This window comes from Bufo bufo, chromosome 8, assembly GCF_905171765.1.
Source record: "Bufo bufo chromosome 8, aBufBuf1.1, whole genome shotgun sequence".
Lineage (NCBI taxonomy): Eukaryota > Metazoa > Chordata > Amphibia > Anura > Bufonidae > Bufo > Bufo bufo.
The window spans coordinates 22,022,638-22,037,473 of record NC_053396.1 but is presented as its reverse complement, the minus strand read 5'-3'; the positions used below and the strand labels follow the sequence as shown (position 1 = coordinate 22,037,473).

Below are 14,836 nucleotides of genomic sequence, written 5' to 3'. Positions count from 1 at the left end.
AAATGAATTTTACCTCCTTTTCTTCTCACTAATAGAGCTTTCATTTGGTGGTATTTCATTGCTGCTGACATTTTTACTTTTTTTGTTATTAAATCGAAATTTACCGGAATTTTTGCAAAAAAATTACATTTTTCACTTTCAGTTGTAATATTTTTTTTTAAAAAAACTACATTTCTATATACATTTTTCTCTAAATTTATTGTTCTACATGTCTTTGATTGAAAAAAAATGTTTGGGTAAAAAAAAAAAATGGTTTCGGTAAAAGTTATAGCGTTTACAAACTATGGTACAAAAATGTGAATTTCCGCTTTTTGAAGCAGCTCTGACTTTCTGAGCACCTGTCATGTTTCCTGAGGTTCTACAATGGCCAGACAGTAGAAAAACCCCACAAATGACCCCATTTCGGAAAGTAGACACCCTAAGTTATTCGCTGATGGGCATAGTGAGTTCATAGAACTTTTTATTTTTTGTCACAAGTTAGCGGAAAATGATGATTTATTAAATTATTATTTTTTTCCTTACAAAGTCTCATATTCCACTAACTTGTGACAAAAAATAAAAACTTCCATGAACTCACTATGCCCATCACGAAATACCTTGGGGTGTCTTTTTTCCAAAATGGGGTCACTTGTGGGGTAGTTATACTGCCCTGGCATTTTAGGGGCCCTAATGCGTGGGAAGTAGTTGGAAATCAAAATGTGTAAAAAATGCCCTGTGAAATCCTAAAGGTGCTCTTTGGAATGTGGGCCCCTTTGCCCACCTAGGCTGCAAAAAAGTGTCACACATGTGGTATCGCCGTACTCAGGAGAAGTTGGGCAATGTGTTTTGGGGTGTCTTTTTACATATACCCATGCTGGGTGAGAGAAATATCTCTCTAAAAGACATCTTTTTCCATTTTCTTATACAAAGTTGGCATTTGACCGATATATTTCTCTCACCCAGCATGGGTATATGTATAATGACACCCCAAAACACATTGCCCAACTTCTCCTGAGTACAGCGATACCACATGTGTGACACTTTTTTGCAGCCTAGGTGCGCAAAGGGGCCCAAATTCCTTTTAGGAGGGCATTTTTAGACATTTGGATTCCAGACTTCTTCTCACGCTTTAGGGTCCCTAAAATGCTAGGGCAGTATAAATACCCCACATGTGACCCCATTTTGGAAAGAAGAAACCCCAAGGTATTCCATGAGGGGCATGGCGAGTTCATAGAATTTTTTTTTTTTTTGGCACAAGTTAGCAGAAATATTTTTTTTTTGTTTTTTTCTCACAAAGTCTCCCTTTCCGCTAACTTGTGACAAAAAGTTCAATCTTTCATGGACTCAATATGCCTCTCAGCGAATACCTTGGGGTGTCTTCTTTCCGAAATGGGGTCACTTATGGGGTATTTATACTGCCCTGGAATTTTAGGGGCCCTAAAGCGTGAGAAGAAGTGTGGAATATAAATGTCTAAATAATTTTACGCATTTGGATTCCGTGAGGGGTATGGCGAGTTCATGTGAGTTTTTCTTTTTTGTCACAAGTTAGTGGAATATGAGACTTTGTAAGAAAAAAAAAAAAACAATTTCCGCTAACTTGTGACAAAAAAAAAACAACCTTCTATGAACTCGCCATGCCCCACAAAAGTGATCTTTTTATAGCGCCGAAGCGATTTTACGGTGTTTTTGCAGTGATCAGAAAAAAAATAATTCTGTCACTGCGGTGGGGCGGACTGAACGTAAGTGTGCGCACAAGATCAGGCCTGATCGGGCGAACACTGCGTTTTTTGTAGAGCCTATAGAACGTGTCCTATTCTTGTCCGCTATTGCGGACAAGAAAAGGCATTTTCTATATAGTTCTGGCAATGTGCGTATCTGCAAAATGCGGAAAGCACATTGCCGGTGTCCGTGTTTGGCGGATCCGCGGTGTCAGTGTTTTGCGGATCCGTGGGTCCGCAAAACACATACAGACGTCTGAATGGAGCCTTACAGGGGGGTGATCAATGACAGGGGGGTGATCAGTGAGTCTATATGGGGTGATCAGGGGTTAATAAGTGACAGGGGGGGGGTGTAGTGTAGTAGTGTTTGGTGCTACTTTACAGAGCTGCCTGTGTCCTCTGGTGGTCGATCCAAGCAAAAGGGACCACCAGAGGACCAGGTAGCAGGTATATTAGACGCTGTTATCAAAACAGCGTCTAGTATACCTTTAAGGGGCTAAAAAAAAAAAAAAAAAAAAAAAAAAAAAAAAAAAAAATCGGATCTACAGCCTGCCAGCGAATGATCGCCGCTGGCAGGCTGCAGATCCACTCGATTACCTGCAGTTCCTGTGTGCGCGCGCGCGGTCACAGGAAATCTCACGTCTTGCGAGGTGACGCGCCAGCGCGTCCACTCGGAATAACAGGGCCGCCGCAAAGACGCAATCCTGTAGTGGTTAAAAAACAAGTCCAAAAAATTCCCGAAGAGTGAAATTGGCCATGACATGGCCACATTCCAGACCACATTCCTGAGAAAAATTAAACCTGACAGGGAGAGAAGATCTTGTCTGAGCAGGAACGGAACTTCATCTTGGGCACACAGGGGAGACTACCTGTCTTCTACTGTCTGCCCAAGATCCACAAGAGCTTAGAGAGTTCTAACATAGCACCCTGACCGAATGTCTTCAATAAGTCCACTGCCTGGTCAAAAGAGGCGTATTCAACAGAAGCTTCTTCCTTAGAAATCTCATCATTAAGTGGTGGATCAACCTAAATTCACCAACTTCCTTCTTTGGAACTACGCCCAAAGGTGATATCCTGAAATTTACAAAAGGTGCACATTTTAAATGGACCCACAATTCTCCCACTAGCTAATTCTTTTGCAATTTTACCACGCACCACATCAGGGAACATCTCAACCGACTTTAAATTCTTAACCATTAAACAACCTTCCCCTTTAAATTCAGGAACCGGAAAACCTTCAGAAAAACCAACAAAAATTAATCTAGCTATTCCTTTAACTACGGGAGCATTATTTCCAGCCTCACTGGCGTCGAGGCTTTTTGAAAGTTGTTCCCTGTTCCCTTTTAAAACACTTGGACATTGGGTGTGTGCCACCGCAAAAGGAACACTCGTCCTTGTACCTACAGTTTGTCAACCACTTGCAAGTGCTCTCATTAAAGGCGAAACAGACTCCTTTCTTCAACGTCTGAGAAGGAGCCTGCTCGTGCGCTGAGGCAGCATTAAATTGATCCATAGCCCAATGTCCTTTATACCCCACTTCAATGCAGGATGGATGGCCAATTTCTGCCTAAAATTCTCATCATAGCTAAACCAGGCCATCCCTCCAAAGTTTCTATAAGCTTCCAAGTGCTGGAAAAGTCCACAACACTTGCTTGGAAACTTCTCACCCAGGACAGACACATAGATACAGAAGGCCTGCAGCCAATTATTAAATGACCGCGGCACACTACGCTTCTTAGCCTCATCTGATTTATCTTCTTTCCCATCAGTAACAACCTGCTCCTTACTTGATGGCAATAGAGACATAAGATCAATAAATTCCATGCGCCATATCCTTTCTTTCACATTTAGAGGTAAGTGATAGCCTAACGGAGACACCTCGCAAGGTAATGCCTCCTTAACGCAGGCTTCAGATACCCCTAAACCTTTATCTAAATTTGGAACATTGGCATTTGACTGAAGAACGCTTGCACAGGACGCCACTGGCTGGTTAACCCAAACTCCAGATGGCGTGCTAACATTCTCTTTCTGCAGAAAATCTGCAAAAAGAGAAAACAGACCTGAAACAAACTTTTGGTTATTAAACACATCAGGCATTGACTGTAATTTCTGTATCTCATCCCTAGGTGGAGCCTCCTGTCCAGGAACTGCGGACTGAGAGATCTTCAGCTTCATCTTGCCTGGGAAGCCTCCTGAAACCTGTGGATAGACGACATGCTGTGTGGATGGGCGTTCTTCCAAACTGCCAGGTAAGCTGCTGACCCATAGGACATCTTGATCTTGATGCGATCCGGTCGGCGCTGGTGCGCTGTCAGGATCCAAAGAAATGTCCCCTTGAGCTGCTGCATTGGGATCGTTGCAAAAAGCCTTGTACAGAGCTGGCCGCTTCTGATTACGATGCTGGGCAGCAGGAGATGACGCGCGGCTCCTGACCCGACTGTCACTACTATGGGCCCGCCTACAAACAGACCTAGGAGGCGGAGAACCCATGCGCTTTGAACGCTTAGCTCTTTTGTGAGGTAGCGCTGGGAACTCCGCCTCCACCAGTCCATCACTGTCGGGTGCAGCCTCTGGAACAGCGTCGATCTCTCTGCGCCGCTCCTCCTCTACAGCCGACGGCGCCGTAAATTGAGGCTGGGCTAAGCAGTGCCGCAGCCACTCTTCTCCGCCGGCCACTTCAGCTCTTCTAATCAGCTGCTGTAGAAGGTCTTCTATCCTGTGCTCAGGTCAGATTCTTCTTAACACTGCAGCAGCTGATAGCGATGTCCCGTCTTTTATTTCCACAGGGATTTAAGCCACAGGACTGCTTCTCCAATCAGCTGATGAGGATTTTCCCGCCGCTGTACATCTGGCCAATCATCTTCTTGACATCTGACAGCTGTCAACATCCAACACATCTGGCATGGAGGACATAGGACACATAATGACCAACCATAACTATAACCAGTAAATAAGACACCAAACACTTAGTTGGATAAAATAGGCCATGTTGCTTTATTATGGGGTAACTTAAATGTAATGAACCAGTGAATCTTTAACCGCTTCACGTCCGCCCATAGACTATAAACGTCCTATGGGTGGACGTCTATTTCTGACAGCACGTTTTAGAACGTCCTGTCAGAAATAGCAGCTGCACGCTAATCGTGCAGCTGCTGATCGGGTTGCCCGCTGTCAGTGACAGCAGGGCAACCCTAAGACAAGGCAGGGACAGTTCCCAGGTGTCCCTGCCTTCACGATCGCTGCAGACACAGCGCTCACCGAGCGCTGTGTCTGCAGAGAAGGAAGCGCTGTGCGCTTCCTGTTCCGGCCCGGCGGTCATGTGACCGCGGTGAACGGAGAGTGCAGGGGCTGTGTGAGGTCTCTCAGAGACCTCGATCAGCCCTGCTGTGAGGCTGTACAGCGCTGGATTGCTGCTGTACAGCCTCTATAGGGGTGCATTTGTCCTGTAACTGGGACTACTATGTCAGCCCCAGTTACAGGAGAAATCAACTGTGAAAAAAAAAAGAAAAAGTGAAGCAAATGTCCCCCAGAGGTCTTGTATGACCTTATGGGGGACGAAAAGTGTAAAAAAAAATAAAAAAAATAAAGGGTTGAAAAAATAAAATAAAATAAAGTTTCACATGTAAAAAAAAAAAAAGTTCCCAAGTAAGGAATAAAAAAAAATAATTAAAAATAGAAAAAAAAAAAAAAAAAAAAAAAAAAAAAAGTATACATATTAGGTATTGCCGCGTCCGTAAAAACCAGCTCTATAAAAATATCACATGACCTAACCCCTCGGGTGAACACCGTAAAAAAAAAAAAAAAAAAACTGTGTCAAAACAAGCAATTTTTGTCACCTTGCATCACAAAAGGTGCAACACCAAGTGATCAAAAATGCATATGTCCCACAAAATAGTACCAATAAAACCGTCACCTCATCCCGCAAAAAATGAGCCCCTACATAAGAAAATCTCTCAAAAAATAAAAAAACTATAGCTCTCAGAACATGGACACATTAAAACATAATTTTTTTGTTTCAAAAATGCTATTATTGTGTAAAACTTTAATAAATGAGAAAAAGTATACATATTAGGTATCGCCACGTCCGTAACAATCTGCTCTATAAAAATGTCACTTGACTGAACCCCTCAGGTGAACGCTGTAAAAATAAATAAATAGAAACTGTGCTAAAACAACCAATTTTTTGGTCACCTTGCCCCATAAAGTGTTATAATGAATGATCAAAAAATCATATGTACCCAAAAATAGTACTAATAAAACTGGCACCTTATCCCCTAGTTTCCAAAATGGGGTCACTTCTTGGGAGTTTCTACTGTAAGGGTGCATCAGGGGGCTTCAAATGGGACATGGCATCTAAAAACCATGTGGAGTTCCTTTTCTTCTGCGCCCTGCCGTGTGCCCATACAGCAGTTTATGACCACATGTGGGGTGTTTCTGTAAACCGCAGAATCTGGGTAATAATTATTGAGTTTTGTTTGGCTGTTAACCATCAATGTGTTAAAGAAAAAAATTGATTAAAATGGAAAATCTGCCAAAAAAGTGAAATTTAAAAATTTGATCTCCATTTTCCTTTAATTCTTGTGGAACGCCTAAAGGGTTAACAAAGTTTGTAAAATCGGTTTTGAATACCTTGAGGGTGTAGTTTCTACAATGGGGTCATTTATGGGGGTATCCACTATGTAGGCCCCACAAAGTGACTTCATACCTGAACTGGTCCTTAAAAAGTGGGTTTTGGCAATTTTCTTAAAAATTTGAAGAATTGCTTCTAAACTTCTAAGCCTTCTAACGTCCTAAAAAAATAAAATGACATTTCCAAAATGATGCCAACATAAAGTAGACATATGGGGAATGTTAAATAATAAATATTTTATGAGGTATCACTTTCTGTTTTAAAAGCAGAGAAATTGAAATTTAGAAAATTGCGAATTTTTCAAATTTTTGGGTAAATTTGGGATTGTTTCATAAATAAAAGGTGAAATATTTTGACTCAAATTTATGACTATCATGAAGTACAATGTGTCACGAGAAAACAATCTCTGAATGACTTGGATAAATAAAGGCGTTCCAAAGTTATTACCACATAAAGTGAGATATGTCAGTTTTGCAAAATTTGGCCTGGTCAGGAAGGGGGCAAATGGCCCGGATGGCAAGTGGTTAATAAAACCATGAACCAAGGTCAATTAATAGACCAATAAGACCAATGACAACCAAGCCCACCCAGCATTAGCTGGGTGACTTTTACCCAATGATAAACAAGTCCAAACAGCATAGCTGGATGACTTTTTCCCCCTAATAAGCAACACGACGGAAAAAGGGGAGGGAGAGCGGGGCTCAGGTCCGGATCTTCTTAACACTGCAGCAGCTGATAGCGATGTCCCGTCTTTTATTCTTACAGCGATCCAAGCTACAGGACAGCTCCTCCAATCAGCTGATGAGATTTTCCCGCCGCTTGAGCCCTGGCCAATCATCTTCTCGCCATCTGACAGCTGTCAATAAAACCAGGTAAGACCTGTCAAAATAAGAGGGGGGGGAGAAAACAGCAACCACACAGCAACACTGAAACTGCCAGAACATTAAAACCACCTGACAGGAAAAGTGCCCATGTCCCCATGTGTCCCCCAAGCTATCCGCTCTGGGGGGCACCTGCAGGACCAGCTGGATCCGGATAAAACCAGGTAAGACCTGTCAACATAGAAGGGGGGGGGGGGGAGAAAGCAACTACACAGAAATACTGAAACAGCCAGAATATTAAAACCACCTGACAGGAAAGTGCCCATGTCCCCATGTGTCCCCCAAGCCATCCGCTCTGGGGGGCCCCTGCATTCCTATGGCAGCCCCGCTACACTGCGATCCTTGGTCGCACGACAGCTGTCGCATGCCAAAATTGCCACGTAGCCGAACCCTTAATGTCCGAGATGGATGGAATAGCCCTTTAAATTTCAGGCAAAAGACAAAATACTTTTCTATACAGACTAATTAGGCCAGGGATGACACTAGCGATGCTAATGGTTCTCCATTAACGTCCTAGCAGCTGGTGAATGGGAGGGAGAAGATCAGATCAATAATAAGCGTTTATGACCTTGATAACATTAAGAGCCAGATAATGTGGACTCAACGCGGCCATAGCGCCGAGGACTAGGGAGGTCAGATCAAAAATTTATGAAATATCGGCAATTTCCGTAAAGCGTAAGTGAATCGGGTGAGCAAATCAAGCACAATGTGTACCGATAAGAAACGGTAGCCATTTTCTGTTTGAAGAATCTAGAAGAGTGAGGGCTCATGCACACGGCCGTTGCCATTTTTGCGGTCCGCAAACCACGGATACCGGCCGCGTGTGTTCTTCATTTTGCGTAACGGAACGTCCTATCCTTGCCAGCAATACAGACAATAGGACATGTCCGTTTTTTTTTTTTTTTTTTGCGGGGCTGCGGAACGGACACGGACAGCACACGGTGCACTATCTGCAACGTTTGCAAAAGATGCGCACAAAAAATCCACGGTCGTGTGCGTGAGCCGTTATCCTCTGTAAATAGGCTGTAGTTTGCCTATATCTGACATGAAACCTCAGAGTCCATAGTCATTACGTATATCAGAGAAGGGCACAGCACAGTCTCCATTTTATATTCTGTGTTATGACTGGTTGCTATGGGCAACAAAGACTGCTGAGGTAAACTGAAACCTGTCCTGTGATTGGTTGCTAGGGGCAATAGGCAGACTTTCTTTAAAACTGCTGTGACTGGTTGCTATAGAAAGATTTCTGTGAAAATGCTGTGGTAAACTGAAAGCTGTGCTGTGATTGGTTGCTACAGGCAATAGGCAGACTGCTGAGATACAATGAAAGCTGTGCAGTGACTGGTTGTAATAAGAAGAGAAGTCTGTGAAACTGCTGAGGTAAACCAAAAGCTGCTCTGTGATTGGTTGCTATGGGCAAGAGACAGATTTTGTTTTAAATTGCTGTGGTAAAATGAAGGCTGCTTTGTGGCTGGTTGCTATGGGCAACAGGAAGATTTTCTTTTAGTCAGTTTCACAAATCTTCCTCATAGTCTACAGTATTTACATGGTAGCCACCCAATCATGGGAAAACCATGGCCTATGCACCAGTTGGATACCATTGGCCACACGTCACATATTCACACAAGACATTATGGATTCAACTTCTATTTAATTTTCGTATACTAGGAAAAACATTGCCTTAAATCGTACCCTGCATACATTACAAAACATTATATAAAAAATAGCCATCTTCCCCCTCAGTGCATGAAGCAGACTGAACACAAAACTTTGGCTTTTGAGGATGATGGTGGAATGGCAAACTAAGACCGTGAAGGGTTAATTAACACAAGATTATATGGTGGTAGGCACCTAAAATGGAGAAGACATTGAAGACTTGTTATAAGGTGTTCCAGTCTCAGTATGGGCCCCTCTCCGACCTCGCTGCCATGGCCAGAGGTGGTCGGAGCTATGGAGATATCTGGCCGGGCACAGTCAAGTAGTATCGGAGCCCGCGCGGCTGTTTCTGTAGCTCCGACCACCTCTGGCCTCAGTACCAAGGCGGGATGAAGTCGGTGGCGGGGGCCCCCGGAGATAGGAATACCCTTAATTAAATGGAATGTCTTAAAGTAAAAGGAAGATTTACAACACCCTGCTTCATTGCTGGAAACGTTGGACCACAGGTATATGGTGACAGGTGGAAAAAAAAACTAAGATGAATATATAAAAAATGAAAACTTGCAGCATGTAAACATTTTTGTAGGACCCACTTCCAGGATTTGGCACCTCAGGTATTGTCCTTTAGCTTTCTGTAGGCAAAGTGTAAGAGAACCAGTAGTAACATTTCTGAGGTGCCACTTAGGGCCACCAAGAAAGGTGCCTGAGAAGAGAGGTCTGCCTCAGCCCGGGGAAACGAAAGCTGAAGAACAGCCAAGGCCAGAAGACTGTTCTGCACCCCGACCTCAATGCTGACTGTCCGACGCTGGGCAATGGGTAGACGCAACAAGTATGCCAGTAAGTATCCGGTCACAAGTCCTACCAACGGCACAGTGACCCCCGCTACAACCAGTATGGGGAGCACTTTACTTAGCAGGGAGGAGCCCATCTGATAGGCCATGAACAGACCTCCTACCATCAGCACAACACTGAAAGGCTTTATCACTAGGAGAAGAAGCTTGGACACTTGAGGAAAACGCCATTTTATCACCATTCCTGTCGAAATTGGTACAGCTATGAAGAGCAACGTGGCGAAAATCTTTAGAAAAGGAATGTGCAACGTCTGGTGGACTCCCAAGAAATGTCCATAGAGGGAGGAGGAAAGCGGCATCAAGCCCACAGCCGCTAAGGTGGACACCAATGTCATTGATATTGCCACAGTAATGTCTCCACCCAGCAGGAGACTGTACAAGTACCCGCCGCCACCGCCAGGAGAGGAGCAGGTCACCACCAGTCCTAAGGCCAAGGGCTGAGAGAGTCCAAAGACCAAGGAGAGGAGATAGGCATAAAGAGGCATCAGAACAAATTGGCCCACAATGCCGAGTAGGACAGGGTAGGGGCGCTTGATTAGGCTTTTCAGGATCTCAAGGTCTACTTTACATCCAAAGGCACATTTGTTGATGAAGAGAAGGGGCAGAAGTGCGTAGAGGAGAGGGCTTTCGGAGAAGTGACTGGCGGCAAACCCTCCATTTTCCTGAGTTTCGGGATTGGCAACCACATGGATGGAGAAGTCATCTCGTTCTTCAAGTACAGATTCAAGAAGCTTCAGTCTCAGGTGGAGGTGAGCAGTTCCAGGCATCTCTGACCAGATATGAGCCAGGAACTTATCCGGCAAACCCTCGGGGGCACGACTCACGTTAAGGACCTTTAAGACCGACGTGTCCAGGGAATGTACGCTGAGCTCGGAGGCGAGGGTGGCAGATCCCACACTGATCACAATGACACCTTTACTATGTTCTGGAAAGTCAAACTGTAGGCAACACCCATCTCCAATCTGAAGATAACCTGGCGGAGAGGGCGATAAGGACGCGGAGGAGGGAGTGCCAGGTATGTTTAAGGTCAAATGCTTGCCGGCGCTCCACTGATGATCTGTTAATGGTTTAGTCTCAGTCACGGGCTTGGACGTGGAGATGGACAGGAAGTAACCAAACATCAGAAACAGGGAATACTGCATTGTGCATGGCAGTCTCAGTCCTCACCACCACTATGGTGCCCCTTTTGGGACATGTATGTCTCGGCACCTTATCCAATACTCATGTGCCACCTTCACCACTACTGTGAGGTGTCCATAAGATGATCCTCAGGGAAGTAATTGTATAGATCCCTTTAAGAGTTCCTTAATAGTGTCAGTTGTCAGGCGTGGATAGGTATACTGAAGCAAGGAGACTCTAGTTACCAACCAAAGTGTACAGGTTTCAGGGGGTCTACAAGGGGATCTCCATAAATGTCTCTTTAGATACCCCTTGGTGGTTTACCTTTCATGGCTTGCAGGATCTCCTCGCACTGTATAATCCTCCTCGGTGCTGTCACCAGGGTCTCACGATATTGAACACTCCCTCTCAGCTTCTTCTCAGATATATGGACCTTCCCTTTAAGAGCAGCGGGTGACTCCCTGCTACAGCCAGGGCTAGGTCCTGTAGGGTCCCCTCCATAGGACAGGGCAATCCCGGCTCGGCTCCATAGACTTGCACAATCACTTCCCAGACAGTCACTACGTAGCGATCACAGGCTGAGCAGGCTGATCGCCTTTCCTGGTTATCACGTGACCACCGAGTGCCACGCCCCCCCTGCTGCTCCCTCCCTGCTTTGCTTCCGGATTCCGCGCGCGCCAGGGAGCGGTGCACGGCGGTAAAAGTAAATACTATACTTGGTAAGGAGGACCTCCTGACGTCACAATATCACGTGACATCCCTAGGTCACGTGCGTCGGCATCTGGCGCGCTCTGCTATCACAGGCAGGCACTTGCCGACTGTTTGCAGAGTAGGAAGGTCAGGCATGGCTGCTCAGCAGCGTCTGTAACACTGAGAGGGGAGAGAGTCTGACAGACAGTGCTAGAGAGGTGGAAGCGAAGAGAACTGTATACAGCGGGGGATTCTGTGTGGGATTATATACTGGGGAGGGGGGGGGCTGCTGTGTGGGATTATATACTGGGGAGGGGGGCCGCTGTGTGGGATTATATACTGGGGAGGGGGGCCGCTGTGTGGGATTATATACTGGGGGGGGGGCTGCTGTGTGGGATTATATACTGGGGAGGGGGGGGCTGCTGTGTGGGATTATATACTGGGGAGGGGGGGTGCTGTGTGGGATTATATACTGGAGAGGGGGCTGCTGTGTGGGATTATATACTGGGGAGGGGGCTGCTGTGTGGGATTATTTACTGGGGAGGGGGGGCCTGCTGTGTGGGATTATATACTGGGGAGAGGGGGGGCGCTGTGTGGGATTATATACTGGGGAGGGGGCTGCTGTGTGGGATTATATACTGGGGAGGGGGCTGCTGTGTGGGATTATATACTGGGGAGGGGGCTGCTGTGTGGGATTATATACTGGGGAGGGGGCTGCTGTGTGGGATTATATACTGGGGAGGGGAGGGGGCCGCTGTGTGGAATTTGTATACTGGGGGGGGGGGGCGCTGTGTGGAATTTGTATACTGGGGGGGGGGGCGCTGTGTAGAATTTGTATACTGGGGGGGGGCGCTGTGTAGAATTTGTATACGGGGGGGGGGGGGCTGTGTAGAATTTGTATACTGGGTAGGGGGGGGGCGCTGTGTGGAATTTGTTTGGGACCCTTACAGTAAACTAACTGCACAGAAATCCAGCATTTTATTAATATGCAAATGAGTACATAACTAGTACAACATATATATGGTACTTACTGGGACATGAGTGGAGGAGTACACACCGGAGCACCCTATATTGTAACTCGGACGTGACTGGAGGAGTAGTACACACCAGTACATCATATATTATTACTGGGACGTGGTTCCTTATGATCTCCTGCATCAGGCCGTGATCAAGGTCCTAGTAGGACTGAAACGATACGTTGGCCAATTGCAATATATAAACAAGATCCTTTTGGGATGGACAACAAATAAATGAATTGAATTTTGAAAAACGACTTATCGAGTGCCGTGGTTTCTATATTTATTTTGATTGACCCCTTCCACTGAGCACCGCACATCATACCCAGGAGTGCCATCCACTATAATTAACACATGTGACTGGAGGAGTAGTACACACCAGTACATCATATATTATTACTGGGACGTGACTGGAGGAGTAGTACACACCAGTACACCATATATTATTACTGGGACGTGACTGGAGGAGTAGTACACACCAGTACACCATATATTATTACTGGGACGTGACTAGAGGAGTAGTACACACCAGTACACCATATATTATTACTGGGACGTGACTAGAGGAGTAGTACACACCAGTACACCATATATTATTACTGGGACGTGACTAGAGGAGTAGTACACACCAGTACACCATATATTATTACTGGGACGTGACTGGAGGAGTAGTACACACCAGTACACCATATATTATTACTGGGACGTGACTGGAGGAGTAGTACACACCAGTACACCATATATTATTACTGGGACGTGACTGGAGGAGTAGTACACACCAGTACACCATATATTATTACTGGGACGTGACTGGAGGAGTAGTACACACCAGTACACCATATATTATTACTGGGACGTGACTAGAGGAGTAGTACACACCAGTACACCATATATTATTACTGGGACGTGACTAGAGGAGTAGTACACACCAGTACACCATATATTATTACTGGGACGTGACTGGAGGAGTAGTACACACCAGTACACCATATATTATTACTGGGACGTGACTGGAGGAGTAGTACACACCAGTACATCATATACACTGTTCAAAAAAATAAAGGGAACACTTAAACAACACAATGTAACTCCAAGTCAATCACACTTCTGTGAAATCAAACTGTCCACTTAGGAAGCAACACTGAGTGACAATCAATTTCACATGCTGTTGTGCAAATGGGATAGACAACAGGTGGAAATTATAGGCAATTAGCAAGACACCCCCAATAAAGGAGTGGTTCTGCAGGTGGTAACCACAGACCACTTCTCAGTTCCTATGCTTCCTGGCTGATGTTTTGGTCACTTTTGAATGCTGGCGGTGATTTCACTCTAGTGGTAGCATGAGACGGAGTCTATAACCCACACAAGTGGCTCAGGTAGTGCAGCTTATCCAGGATGGCACATCAATGCGAGCTGTGGCAAGAAGGTTTGCTGTGTCTGTCAGCATAGTGTCCAGAGCATGGAGGCGCTACCAGGAGACAGGCCAGTACATCAGGAGACGTGGAGGAGGCCGTAGGAGGGCAACAACCCAGCAGCAGGACCGCTACCTCCGCCTTTGTGCAAGGAGGAACAGGAGGAGCACTGCCAGTGCCCTGCAAAATGACCTCCAGCAGGCCACAAATGTGCATGTGTCTGCTCAAACGGTCAGAAACAGACTCCATGAGGGTGATATGAGGGCCCGACGTCCACAGGTGGGGGTTGTGCTTACAGCCCAACACCGTGCAGGACGTTTGGCATTTGCCAGAGAACACCAAGATTGGCAAATTCGCCACTGGTGCCCTGTGTTCTTCACAGATGAAAGCAGGTTCACACTGAGCACATGTGACAGACGTGACAGGGTCTTGAGACGCCGTGGAGAATGTTCTGCTGCCTGCAACATCCTCCAGCATGACCGGTTTGGCATTGGGTCAGTAATGGTGTGGGGTGGCATTTCTTTGGAGGGCCGCACAGCCCTCCATGTGCTCGCCAGAGGTAGCCTGACTGCCATTAGGTACCGAGATGAGATCCTCAGACCCCTTGTGAGACCATATGCTGGTGCGGTTGGCCCTGGGTTCCTCCTAATGCAAGACAATGCTAGACCTCATGTGGCTGGAGTGTGTCAGCAGTTCCTGCAAGACGAAGGCATTGATGCTATGGACTGGCCCGCCCGTTCCCCAGACCTGAATCCAATTGAGCACATCTGGGACATCATGTCTCGCTCTGTCCACCAACGTCACGTTGCACCACAGACTGTCCAGGAGTTGGCAGATGCTTTAGTCCAGGTCTGAGAGGAGATCCCTCAGGAGACCGTCCGCCA

At 45.9% G+C, this 14,836-nt stretch overlaps 1 protein-coding gene across 1 annotated transcript; it reads right to left on the bottom strand.

The window, feature by feature from the left end:
- Window positions 1-8,848: 8,848 nt before the first annotated feature.
- SLC10A3 (solute carrier family 10 member 3) lies at window positions 8,849-11,443 on the bottom strand. The gene has a single exon (XM_040442044.1). The coding sequence runs from the start codon at window positions 10,855-10,857 to the stop codon at window positions 9,475-9,477; it is 1,383 nt and encodes a 460-aa protein (XP_040297978.1). The 5' UTR covers window positions 10,858-11,443; the 3' UTR covers window positions 8,849-9,474.
- Window positions 11,444-14,836: the final 3,393 nt, after the last annotated feature.

Coding starts and splice junctions, on each gene's coding strand:
- SLC10A3 (XM_040442044.1), bottom strand. CDS start 10,857: ATGCAGTATTCCCTGTTTCTGATGTTTGGTTACTTCCTGTCCATCTCC.